Source organism: Felis catus, chromosome D3 (assembly GCF_018350175.1).
Source record: "Felis catus isolate Fca126 chromosome D3, F.catus_Fca126_mat1.0, whole genome shotgun sequence".
Lineage (NCBI taxonomy): Eukaryota > Metazoa > Chordata > Mammalia > Carnivora > Felidae > Felis > Felis catus.
The window spans coordinates 27946416-27958369 of NC_058379.1; the positions used below are offsets into that span (position 1 = coordinate 27946416).

Genomic DNA, 11954 nt, shown 5'->3' on the forward strand with positions numbered 1-11954 from the left:
CCTAAATCCTAGAGCAGCGACGACTGCATGCCAGAGTTAAGTAAAAAGACCCTATGTACACCTGGGACTGGGGCGGAGCCCCGGTACTTTCAGCCTGGGGGCGGGTGGGATGAAGCTGCGAGGTGGCAGTGGGGGCGGGGAACTGGCTGGCAGAGCCGGGAGGAGACCCTGGGAGCGAACCCGGTTGGGGCCACAGCAGAGGGGGCGGGGAGAGGACGGAGAGGGGCGTGGCCGAGAAGAGGCTCTGGAAACCAGCAGGGAGAAAGCGCTCGCAGGGCACACTGTAGGAACACAGTGGGGACTGTGGGGACTGGAGCTGTGGGGCCTGGAGCATCGGCCCGTGGGGATTGCAGCTGGGGAGACCCCGAAGTCCCTGTATCGACCGGACTCGCTCCCCCCGACATCCCCGTGCGATCTAACTGGACTCAAATAAATGGACACGCAGGCAGCTTCCAAAAGAGGCGAAACCTTTATCAAGTCGGCGCCGGCGCGGTATCTACAGTATCTACAAATATCTACACGTATCTACACCGCCTGCAGACGGGCTCTCGGATCGTCTACACTGCAACTGCCGGCCGGGCCGGGGAGGGGGGGGGGGCGACACGGTCTCGCGGAGAACAATAAATATCACTTCCTTCCGCCGCTGACCGGGCGCTTTGGCACTGGCGGGCGCGGACCCCGTGGCCCTCGGGGCTGGGGAGGGACCCGCGGTGGCTCCCGGGACTGGGGAACCATATACTTCGACAGCTGTCAGGGCTGGAAGGTGGAGGACCCCGATGGCTTCGAGGCTGGGGAAGGGGAGACCCGCACTGGCCCCCGGGGCTTGGGGGAACGTGTTCTTGGAAGGCCCTTGGGGCTGGGTGGACGGGAACCCCGACGGCCCTCAGGGCTGTGCGGGGACCCCGGGCGGGGAGCGGCCAGCGGGCGCCCGCATTATCTGGGGCAGTAGTCGTAGGAGCCGGGCGGCGCGGCCCCGGCCGACGAGTACATGTTGGCGGCGGCGGCGGCAGCGGCGGCGGCGGCGGCGGCAGCGGCGGCGGCTGGGCTCACGGCGGGGTGGTGGTGGTGCGGGTGCGCGTGCGTGTGCGGGTGGTAGCCGTGGCCGCGCAGGCCCGGCAGCGGGTAGGGCGCCGGCCGGCTCTTGGGCCCGAGGTAATGGTCGTAGGCGGCGGCCGGGTACTTATACGGGTGGTGGTGCAGCGGCTCCGACGCGCCTGGCGCCTCCAGGCGCAGCTCCGGGTGCGGAGGGCTGGGCCGGCCTCCGGGTGCACCGGGCAGCGGGACGAGACCGCCAGCGCCACCGGCCCCGGGCAGCGCTGGGCTCAGCACGCGTGCCAGCAGCTGAGGAGGGTGCGCCGGGTCCCCGAGCACGGCCGGTCCACCCGCGTCGCGCTCGAATTCTCGCCGAGCCTCGGCCGCCTCTGCGGGGAGGGCCGAGGGGTAAGCGCGGCGGGTCGGGACGGCAGAGGGGACCCGCGAGCGCTCCAACGGTCCTGGCGGGAAGGGGGCACAAGCCCGCGCTCGGACCCTCCCGGCCCCTTCTCGCCGAACCTGCCGGAGACCCGGGGCCTCCCCAGGAGCCCGCGCCCCTCCGCGGGCGGCAGGCGGGGCGGGCGGGGCGCAGCCGTCGGGCCGGGCGGGCGAGTGCGCGCTTGCCCGCCGCCACCGCCGTTGTGCAACCGGCGCGAAGGCCGCGAGCGCCCCTGGGGCGCAGGCGAGGCCAGCCTCGGCCGCCTGCCCGGGGCGGAGCGCGCGCAGGGCCGCGGCCCCAATTCCACGACCCGGGCCCTACCTTTCTCTGACCCGTTGGGCTGTGTGGGGGAGGCCACCGGGTTCCGGGAGCGAGCGAAGGCGCTCATAAGCGGCAGCGCGCCGGGCCGGTGGTTTCGGGGCCTGCCGGGGGGAGAAGGGCAGCGGGTCAGGGGGGCACCCCGCCAGTCTCCTGAACTGTAGCCATCACTTCTACAGGACACTCACCAGTCCTCCGGGTCGCAGTCTCGAAAGCCTTTGGCGAAAGGGTTGCTGGCTATCTTGAGCTGCGTGATCTGAGGAGGGGGGGTTGGGGAGTGGGCATTGAGCGAGTGGCCGGAGCCCCTGCGCTGGGGCCTGGAGCACCAGGGTAGCCTAATGTTAGAAGGGGCTCCCCCAATAAGAGCCCTTTTACTCTTCCGGGACAATAACCCTCCCACATTTACTCTCCCTTGCTGAGAGTTGTGCCTTTCTGCTGCCAAAGGGGGAGCTTCCTTTCTTGCTAAGGATCCCCTTTGCGGCCCCAAGTGATTGGGATGGAGACCCAGGGCCCCTGCTTGGGATGGGAATGTAGTCACCTCCACCGCCCACCCTGCAGTGGGGGGTGGGAGGGGATGCCCTAGGAATTTGGGTAAACCGTGGATCAGGCCCCTGATGGGGAGTTTCCGGAATGGTTTGGAAAACAAACTTTCAGGCCGCACTGACAGTTGCCGCTGGAAAGGTCAACCTGATAGGAGTCTGGGCTGGCCTGCAGCAGAGGGGAGGAGGCTGCTTGAGGCCTTTGAGGGTGGGACTCCATCGGCCGTGGTGTTCCACCAGGACCCGCAGTCTTTGGGTCCAAACCTCTTTCCCTCAGGCAGCAATTGCAAATTGCAACCCAGAAGTATTGAATTTGCATCCCCAGGGTCTCACCCGATGGTTCTGGTAAGCAGTGACCGCAGTGAAGCGAGTCTCCTCAAACACAAAAGTCTTAAAGTTCTCCTCAGCATATTTCTCACTATCTTTGCGTGGGTCCACATAGACAACATGGAAGCGGGGCTGGTATCTGTGCATGGAGTTGAGAATAATCTGGAAGACAAGGTGGCAAGTTTGGAACTAGGAAATGGGAGAAGGTCCAGATAAGCAGTGAATTTCCCAGAGAACTTGGACGAAACCCTTAATTCCTGAAATGAGGTTCAGCCATGGGGCTCAAGCGGAGACTGCAGTCAACTGGGGACCACCAGGAAAGATACCCCAAATGGCAAAAGATCAGAGTTTGGATTCTCTTCCCATAGGTCCTTCAGAACTACTTCAGGCCTACAGCGGGCAGTGGTAGGCGGCTGCAGGCCAGAGCTCAGCCCAGCAGGAAAGCGGCATCAGCCGCCTGGATCCTACAAAGCCTCCTGCGGCTACCCCCACACACCATCCTTTCCAGTTAAAAAAAAAAAAAAAAAAAGACTCCAGCAAAAGATCAGGAATAGAGCGAGGGAAACAAGGTGACAGCCTCCCCCAGGCCTGAGAGCCACCAGGCCCTGAGCCCCTGACTGGAGGGGCCCCCTCTCCTCAGCCTGGCCCTCATTCACAGCCCAAGCTCGGCCTCTGGCTCTGGTCAACAGGGACTCCAGAGGGCCTGCCCAGGGTAGCCTGGGGAGGTGGGAGGATTGCTCACATGGCCGTTGTCGTCCAGCAGGTTGTTGGTCAGCTTGAGCTTGTCGAAGGACACAATTTGCTTCATCCACTGTGCACCCTTGGCAGGCGAGTCAGGGTGGTAGTGTACACGGCCTGGTGTGGCAGGGTCTGCTTTCCCGGCTACTAGCCAGGAGGAGCTGTGGAAGGCATACCTGGGGCAACACCAGAACAAGGGTCATGCCACGTAGGGTGAACAGAGAGGGCCTTGCCCAGTGAACCCCCAAAGTGCCTCTCATGAGTTTTCCTATCATCGGTGAACTCAAGCCTTCGGCTACCACACAGACTGGGAGCTTTTCCAAGGGGAATTGTGAAGAAAACAAAACTCCCCCCCAGTCCCAATACACAAGACAGCAGGAAGCCGGGCACCAAGGGAGGAGGCTGGGCTCCGGGCGCCACAATTCGCTGCACGCGGGTCTGCCTGCTCCGGGCCTCCCCACCGCCGCCTCCGGTGTCGCCTGCGCGGCGGGAGCCCGGATTTGGCTGCGCCGGCGGCCTCAGGCGCAGGGCGGACCACGCTCTCTTTATTAATTGCTGTTAATTGTCCGGGCAGCTGAGGCCCGCCCAGCATAATCTCTCCCGGCCACCCCACCTTTCCTGCTCGGCTCCGGGGCCCAGCGTTCCCGGGGGATGGGGGAAGGGGACAAGGTGCCCACGCTCACCTCGTGGGAGAAGGAGACATGAAGAAAAGGCAGGGGCTGGGCGAGGGGCCTGCCTGCCTCAGGCAATCTGGCCCAGGGGCGTGGGAGCTGTCTCGGGCCTAGAGCTGGTGGAGGGGCCCAGCCTGTGTGACTCCTGAGGGGAGTACCGCTGGGGGTGGGGTGTGTGGGTCTGGGGTCTGACCGGGTTGGGGAGGGAGCAGGTCATGGGGGACAGTGGGGCTGGCGGCGCAGGTGCCTGGGACTCCCGGGCACTAATGTCCTTGTGGGCTGCCCTCCGAGGCATCACCAAGCAGGGACCAGCCACTTCCCAGGGCACCCTCCCTGATCCTGCTGGGCGCTCACCGGTAGCGCTTGTCGTCCACTGGAACGAAGTCCATGAGGAGCATGTAGTCGGCCATGGGGTCCATGCCGAAGAGCTTCACTTGAAATGTGGGGAACATGCGCCTGGGGGCGGCGAGGCCTCCGGTCACCTCAGGTGGGGGAGGGCAGGGCTGCCCCACCTTGACCAACCCAGGACAGGCGGCTTCCTGCCGGCGGCTGCATTCATCGGCCTGGCCCCTCCAACTCCTCTCCTCTCAGTCAGCTACTCTAACCCAACTAGGCCCCTGCCCAGCCAAGGGCAAGTGGAAGGGCAGAGTAGCCCCCTGCTCCCTTTTTCAAACCCCCAAAATGGCCCACTAAACACTACAGCTAAGCCTCCACCCCCCAACATTGGTCTATGGCGTCTGCCACATTTGCCTGCGTAGAACCAGCCTAGCATTTGCTAATTCTCGGCTGTCCAGTCCAAAGCTAGCCTCAGCCAGCAGCACCGGATCAGTAAGACTCCCAAGATGCGGTTCCAGACATTCTCAGCCCTCCACAGAGCTTCCCCCAGCTCCATCTAAGCAACCGATGTAAACTCCCGGCTCAAACAAAATGAAACCGGGGCACTCTTATGTGGTTCCCAAGAGTCCCAGTTGCCCTTTCGGCTGGGTCTATGGGGCTGCTCCCCAATCCTTCCAGTGAGGCTGAGGCCTCAGAGCCCACAGACCCAATTTTTAGGCTCTGTCTCCAGCCCATTGCTGGAGTCCCCCCATCTTCCTCAGGGATACAAGTCCCCCCCACCCCACCTCCACCACTGTTGCACCCCGGACGGGATGCAGCTACTCTGGGAGAACTTGGCTTATGCTCTCATGTCCCCTAACTCTCCCCTCCCCCCAGACTCCGACTCTATGACCCATCCAGGCTCTTAAAAGGACATTCTGCAGCTCCTGGATGGGCCGCCAGCCTGGGCCGGCCCTGTCCTGAGAGCACAGCAGTGCCAACCACTGGGGCCCCAGAGGACAGCATGAGGCTTGGCTCCCACCTGCCCTTCCTACTGCTTTGCCTCATAGGCAACTCCCTGCAGGCAGTGGGCAAAACACAGATGCCATGGAGCCAGCCCTCCTGGTCAGACCTGCCACCCCCACTTTTGCAGGCTGGTGGGTGCTGCAGAATGCTGGCTTCTGGGCTGAAGCCTGGCCACTGCCAACACCCTTGCTGCACTGGACTGGGCCAGAGGCTGGGGCACCGTCCTCAGGGGACAGTAAGGAGAGCCTGGAGAAGACCTACAGAGCTGAAGTTGAGCACAGGCCCCAGGATCCCCAGGGAGGACAGCCGCGGCAGGGAAACAGAAACCGCGAGAAGGCTCTGCAAACAGGCCTTGAGTTCCCCTTGGCTGTGTGGACGCAGAGCTGGTGTCTCCGTGTGTACATTAGACACAGCCCGGCACCCTCCTTTGTCTGCTGGTCAAATCGGTTGCATCGCAAAACTTGTTCCCCTTCTCTCTGGGCCCTTAAAACAAATACAGGCCAATTGGAAGGCAGCAGCCCCAGCAGCAACGCCAGGCCCCACAATCACCCGAAATTTAGGCCGGAGAAAACTGGGTAGCAACCTTCACGGAAGAGACCAACTGTTTTTAAGGGTCTTAACTTTCTCCAAAAAATTTCCAGACAATAGTCTAGCTACCCCTCTTTACCTAACCCGTATAGAGTGAACTGGGTAACTAAAGACGTGAATTTCCTTTGAGGTGGGATCCACTGGGAGCTGGCTGGCTGGCAAGGCCGCTCAGGGGTGGCTGCCTAACCCCTAGCCCCGTGTGTTCCGAACCGGCCCAGGCTTCCGGCCGCGGGTGCCTTGGGGCTGCGGAAGGGGCAAGCCGGTCCGCCGGGCTTCTCTCCACCAGCCTTCCAAGGCTGCCCGCGCCGTCCCCTCCGGCCCCGCTCGGCGCGCCAGGCGGCTGTCGCCGGAGCCGGGACCGCAGAGAGCGAAGAGCCGGCTCGCGCCTAGAGGGGCCCGCAGGTGGCGGGGCCGCGCCCCCACCCCGCTTCTCGACTCCACTCGTGTGGATCGGACCGAGACGCGCTGCCCGAGACCCGCGCCACGTGGGGAGGGTCGCGGGCAGGGAGGGGGGCACCCTGACCTGCCGGCCTTGGTGACGATCATCTCGGTGCCCAGCTGATTGAACTCGTCCCACAGCGCCTTCATCTCCAGCTGCACGCTCACGCTGGCCACCTTCGCGTTCTTCTTCACCGGCGCCTTGGCGGCGGCCGCGCAGCTGGCCCCGGGGCCCTCGGGCTCGGCGGCGGCGCTGGTGGCGGCCCCGGCGGCCGGCGCGAACGGGTAGGCGTGCGGCGGCGGGCCCGGGGCGCCGGGGGCGGCGGCGGCGGCGCAAGGGTCGTAGCGCGGCGGCGGCGGGGGCTCGCGTGGGCCGTACGGGTCGGCGCCCGGCGACGCGGCGCCCGGGAAGCCCCCCGCGGCCCCCAGGCTGCTCAGGCTGCTGGCCGTGAAGGCTGCAACGTCGCAGAAGTGCGAGAGCTGCGTGAGCCACGGGCTGGACACGGCGGAGATCATGACCCGCGGGCCGCCGCCGCCGCCCCCGCCGCCGAGGTGAGCGCTGCCCCGCGCCCCGGGCCGAGTGGCGGGCGCTGCGCTGCGCCCCGGGCCGCGCCGCCCTACACCGCGGGCCGGCCCCGAGGAGGCGCCCCGCCCCGCCCCGCCCCGCGCCCCCCCACTCTCAAGCGCCGAGACAATGGCCTCCCTCCCCTCCCCCGTCCCTCGCCCCTCCCCCGCTCCTTCCCCCCTCCCCGGCCCCCAGCCCGCCCGCCGCGGCTCGCTCGGCCCGGGCCCCCCGACCGCCCGGACCGGCTCCCTAGAGCGCCGGGCCGCCCGCCGCCCCTCGCTCTGCCGCCCTCCCGCGTTGCATTTCTCCTTTCTCTCTCCAGGCTCTTTTTCCAATTTGTTATTTCTTTACCTTTGTCTTCCTCCTTGAAATTTTCCCTCCTAATCCTCTTTCCTTCTTCCACTATCTCTTTCGTTTCTCTTTATTTCTGTGTTATTTTCTGCCTTTCTTTTTCCAGTTTTGTCCCTCTCTTTTCTTTCCACTTCATTTTTCATCACTTCGTTTTTCTTCCCAGTCTGCCTTTGCCTCTTCTTTTTCTAGGTCTTTTCCTGTTATTCAGGGTTTTTTCCTCTTTTTTTAAAACAAAATAAAAACTGGAGGTTTTCTATAGCTTTTCCCTTTTTTGATGCCTTTATTTTTCGTCTTAAATTTCCCTTTACTTTATTCTTTTTCGTTCTCGGTCTCTTTATTTCTTTTTCATCTTTCTCACTTTTCCTACCTTCCTTTCGGGTTTTTGTGTTTTCTCTCTTCTCAATTTCTTTTCCTCCCGGCTGCCCTCACCACTTTCTGTCTCTCGTTTTCCTGGGTTCCCAGACTCCATGGCACTCTCCTCTCCTGCCAACTTCCCTCCCACCTCTCCCAGCTTGCGGCCACCTTTGCCCCCTTTCTCTGGTCCTTCTCTCTCCTGTCCTTCCTGGCTTCCACTAGTCCTATTCTGGGCCCGTGTCTAGCTCCTTGTGGGTCTCTGCAGCCGGGTTCCCAGGCTGGAGGTGCACAGGCTTTGGGCAGGATGCCTGCCCTTCCTCTCTGCTCCAGAGTCACTGGAAGCCTGGAGCCCACCCCGCCAGAGCTCCCTCTACCCACTCTGTGCCAGGGCCCTGCCAAAACTCTTTGCTAGGGCCCCACAGCAGCTGTGGCAGGGGTCTTGCCGGCAGACACAGCGGGGAAGCTCACCTTCCATATCCCTGGTGACCGTGCTGAAGTGCATCCCGGCCGGGGATCCCAGCAGCCGGCGAAGCTTCGCCTGGTCGGAGGACCGGGGACCCAGGCGAGCTGTGCGCTCTACGGCCTCTGCTGCAACCAGAGAGGCGATGCTGAACGCGCTGGCCCGGGGAGACAGCGGGCTCCGCGCGTCCATAGGCGCCCGGCGGCCTGGCCGGCGCCGCCTCCGACTGCGTGCACCCAGCCGCACCGAGGCCGGCCCAGCCCACGGGACCCGGGGGCGGGGGCCTGCGGTGCCACTCAGCCTCCAGCCCTGGGCCCAAGGGATTATGGCGTCACGGCCCCCCACTCCGGGCCGGTGGCAGCGGAGGGGCCCAGATGGGTGGAGCGCCCTGGGAGTGTGGGGCCCTTCTGCTTTTCAAGCTCCCTGCCCCTGGCCTCTGCTCCCAGGGACCTCTGTGACCAGCGCCCTTCGAACATCCCGCTGTTCCCACCGAGGCGGAGGTTCCCTCTGTTCAGCGAAGCCACTGAAGCCACCGTCGGCTTCTACAGCCCCTGAACGGAGGCAGCTACGCCGGGAGCGCCCAGCCTCAACCTGTGTCCGTGAGGCACCGATGGATCACCGTGGGGCCGCCTGGCTTGGCCTTGCCCCTGCCCTCGGCCCCTCCCGCCTCCTCCTCCCTGGCTGCCCCTGCACCTGGGTGAGGAGAGGGCAGTTCGGGCTCCGGCACTGGCCACAGGCGGACAACACCAGAGCTGTGGCGTCGTCTGTTCCTCGGCGCGGCGGAACAGGACCCAGCCCAGCAAATGCCCCCCAACCCCCTTCAGTCGGCTCACTGTTGTGCCTGGGGACCCCAAGCAGAGGCACGCCGCCCAGGCCGCGCAGCCCGGGAGCCCGAGCGTCACGCGCACCCGCGCGCACCGCCCGCCTCTGGCCAGGACGCTTATACATCCGGAGGGTGGGCAGTGCCCGCTCCTCCGACCTCCCCGCGCACCGACCGGGCGCAGGGAGGGCCGGGGGCGGGGCCTGGACTGGCCCAGGGAGCCGGGGACACGTCGGAGGAGTTCAGGCCGCCGGGTCGTATTGTATGCTGCCCCTGCCACCCACCCTGCATTCAGCCTGCCCACCTGGTTAGGCCCTCCTGCCTTAGTGCCCATCCAGGCCGAGCAGAGTGAGGCAAGACCCACCCTGAGGCCTCAAGGTCTCTAGGCTCAGGGATCCGGGACACTAAGGCCTAACTTGGTTTGTACCTCCCCCACCTACTGCCACTGAGGTCTTCTTTGACCAGTTCAGGGCATCCATGCCTTTTCTGCCCAGGGTCTTCCTAGCAGAGCATCATATCTCCCAGCTTCCCAGGAGCCTCTCTGGCCCTTCGCCGAGGCTCTGGCTCTCAGGGCCTCTGTTTCCAAGGCTTCTCCGCCTGCAACCATGTTGTGGGCCTTCGCCTGCGCTTGCCTGGGATAAGGGTAGGAGGCAGGCAGCCTCTCCCAGGGTTTTTACAATCCAAGGGACTCAGACCCCAGGCTGGAGAGGGTGCTGTCTGGAAAGTGGGGAAGGCTCAGGAACTGAGGACCGGGAGTAAGCTCCAGTAGGAAGGGACTGGCTCCTGGGCCTGAGGTCCAGGAAAGATTGGGAGGCAGTGTGTGCAGCAGGTGAGCATGCGGGTATATGACTGGGGTGTGGTATGTGTGATTTCATGTACAGTGAGCCCCCCTACTTGCGCCTCCAGCTGAGGCTGTAGTTGTGGAGTGTGGAGAGAAAGGGAAGTTATTGCCAGAGCATGCCCTCAGCCCTGAATGACCAGCTGTTTGGGGCTCTGACAGTGACACCAACCTGTGGGACCCAGGGGCAGGTTCCAGGGAGGAGTGAAATGTGGAACCAGCTGGGTTTAAGGTCCCTCTCCCTCTCCCCTGAGCAGGGCAGCCCCCTGCCTCCAGGACCCCAGGAGAAGCTGCTTCTGATAGGAGAGCCCAGCTAGGAAGGGACATTGGTAAGGGCTGGTCATGGCAGTGTTGCAGGAGGCGTGCCCACTGCTGGCAGTCCATACCCAGAAAGGCATGCAGGACAGTGTCACCAGGGGTACCTCATGCTGGCAGTCGGCATCCAGAGAGGCCCTGGGCCCTACAGGCTGCATGTGGGGCCCATGTGGGGAGTCTGGGTGGGGTTCCTGCCTGCTGTTGTGCACGATCTGGGATGCATGCTGCCCCAGCATGTGGTGATGCCGGTGGTTGTGTCCTGTGCACCTGGGGAGGCTTCCGCGCATATCTGGGCACACACCTGAGGGCAGCAGCCAGATGTGGAGTCCGAGGGTGACACCAATATTAAGAAGGGAGAAGTGAAAGCGAAAAAATCTGGGGCTTCCTGGATGGGCCTCCCGGGCACTGTCCCGAGGCCCTTGGCCCTCCGTGTCTGCCAGTGCCTGATCCTCCCAGCCCCTTATTAACCCCTTCCTGCTGGAACTGAGAGCTGCTGGGTCTGGCTGGGTGGGCAAAAGTGCCAGAGTTGGGGACTCTGGGGTGGGCAAGCCCTGGTTGGGGAAAAGGGCTCTGGGAAGAGGTAAGGGAGCCTCACTTAGGCCTGCTCTGTCTTCGCGGGGTCGACCCCTCTCCACCCATTGGCGATACTCACCCGAGAAACTGCAGAGCCGGGGACCCCGCTGTTCAACGCCGGGGCCCTCCTGGAGCCCTCGACTGAAGGGGCCCGAAGCGCTCGAAGCGCGAGGCCGCCGGAGCCTCCAACCCAGGGCAGAGTCTCTGCGTCCACCGCCCACCCGGGCTGCGCTTCTCGGAACCTCCCTCCGTTCTTCCTGGGGCACCGCACCGCCCTCTCGCTCTTCACTCCGCCGCCCCGCAACCCGCCCGCGCCCTCGCCCTGGCCGCCGCCGTCGCCCCAGCCCCGGACTCGCCCGCAGCCCGGAGGGAGCGCGCCCGCCCGCCGGCCGGCGTCCCGCACAGCCCATCGCGCACGCCGCGCCGCCGCCCGCGGGAAGCCTTCCTCCCTCACCTGGCCCGGCCGCGGCTCCCTTCCGCCTCGCTCCCCCTGCCGGCCGCGCCTCCATTACCGCGAGGTAGGAGTCCTGGCCGGCCAGGAGGGCAGAACGGCTGGGGTCGAGAGCCGCCCGGGTCCGCCTTCTCAGGCCGCAGGCTGCCCCCTCTGCCTGGGACACAGAGAAGACAAGGGCTGCATTTTGTGGCTGGCTGCGAAGTCAGGGTGACTATGAGACCATCTGACAGGCCCTATAACCGAGGCTGGGTGTTGACAGGCTGCAGTTGGGTATGGCGTGGACACCTGAAGTCCTGCGGAGGGCAGGATGTTGGATGGGCTGGAGTTGGGCGAGACCGAGGCACCCCTCCGCACCAGCACAGCTGTAGACTTTGCTTCCCCCTGGGCCAGACATGGGGTCCCACATGGGTGCTTGGCTGTGCCCCCCAGCACTACCCTAGGATGCTCAGCTACCACCCCCCTCCCCACCCAGCATCTTTGGAGTTTTGCCTGAAGCAAGTCCTGTTTTGGAGGTTTTCTCCCCAGTGTGCTGGAGGTGGCCCCTGGAGAGTATTGTCTAGCCGGCTGCTTGCCTGGCTCCTCCCGGGAGTGCATGTGGCTCCCCTCGGGGAGCTGTCACCACAGGCACCCTCACCCTCTTTTGGCAGGACCCCACTTCTCATCTTCTGTCCATTGTAAAGGCACATCTATAGCACTGCAACCATGCTACCGCTGCTCATAATTCACTCAGAACTTCTCCACTCACAACCTTGGAAGGACCTGTGCACCCTTGTGCATCTCTGGCAGAGGCAAA

At 64.3% G+C, this 11954-nt stretch overlaps 1 protein-coding gene across 2 annotated transcripts; it reads right to left on the reverse strand.

The window, feature by feature from the left end:
* Window positions 1-446: 446 nt before the first annotated feature.
* Window positions 447-10895, reverse strand: TBX1 (T-box transcription factor 1). 2 transcript variants are annotated; one of them, XM_045042228.1, is made up of 9 exons: window positions 10787-10895; window positions 8170-8289; window positions 6517-6886; window positions 4419-4520; window positions 3398-3569; window positions 2662-2817; window positions 1978-2045; window positions 1793-1893; window positions 447-1421 (listed from the first exon to the last, which is right to left on the reverse strand). In XM_045042228.1, the coding sequence occupies exons 2-9, from the start codon at window positions 8201-8203 to the stop codon at window positions 934-936; spliced, it is 1491 nt and encodes a 496-aa protein (XP_044898163.1). In that variant the 5' UTR covers window positions 8204-8289; window positions 10787-10895; the 3' UTR covers window positions 447-933. The 2 variants fall into 2 exon arrangements, with proteins under 2 accessions (XP_044898163.1, XP_023097433.1); XM_023241665.2 differs by lacking the exon at window positions 10787-10895 and having other exon boundaries at window positions 8170-8786.
* Between the last annotated feature and the right edge of the window lie 1059 nt (window positions 10896-11954).

Bases quoted from the DNA above. Each gene is read 5' to 3' on its own strand.
- TBX1 (XM_023241665.2), bottom strand. From the start codon at position 8,353: ATGGACGCGCGGAGCCCGCTGTCTCCCCGGGCCAGCGCGTTCAGCATC. The intron at 2,818-3,397 runs GTGAGCAATCCT...CTTGTCTTCCAG, and splicing joins TGCTGGACGACAACGGCCAT to ATTATTCTCAACTCCATGCA. The intron at 1,422-1,792 runs GTAGGGCCCGGG...CCCTCCCCGCAG, and splicing joins GCCCAACGGGTCAGAGAAAG to AGGCGGCCGAGGCTCGGCGA.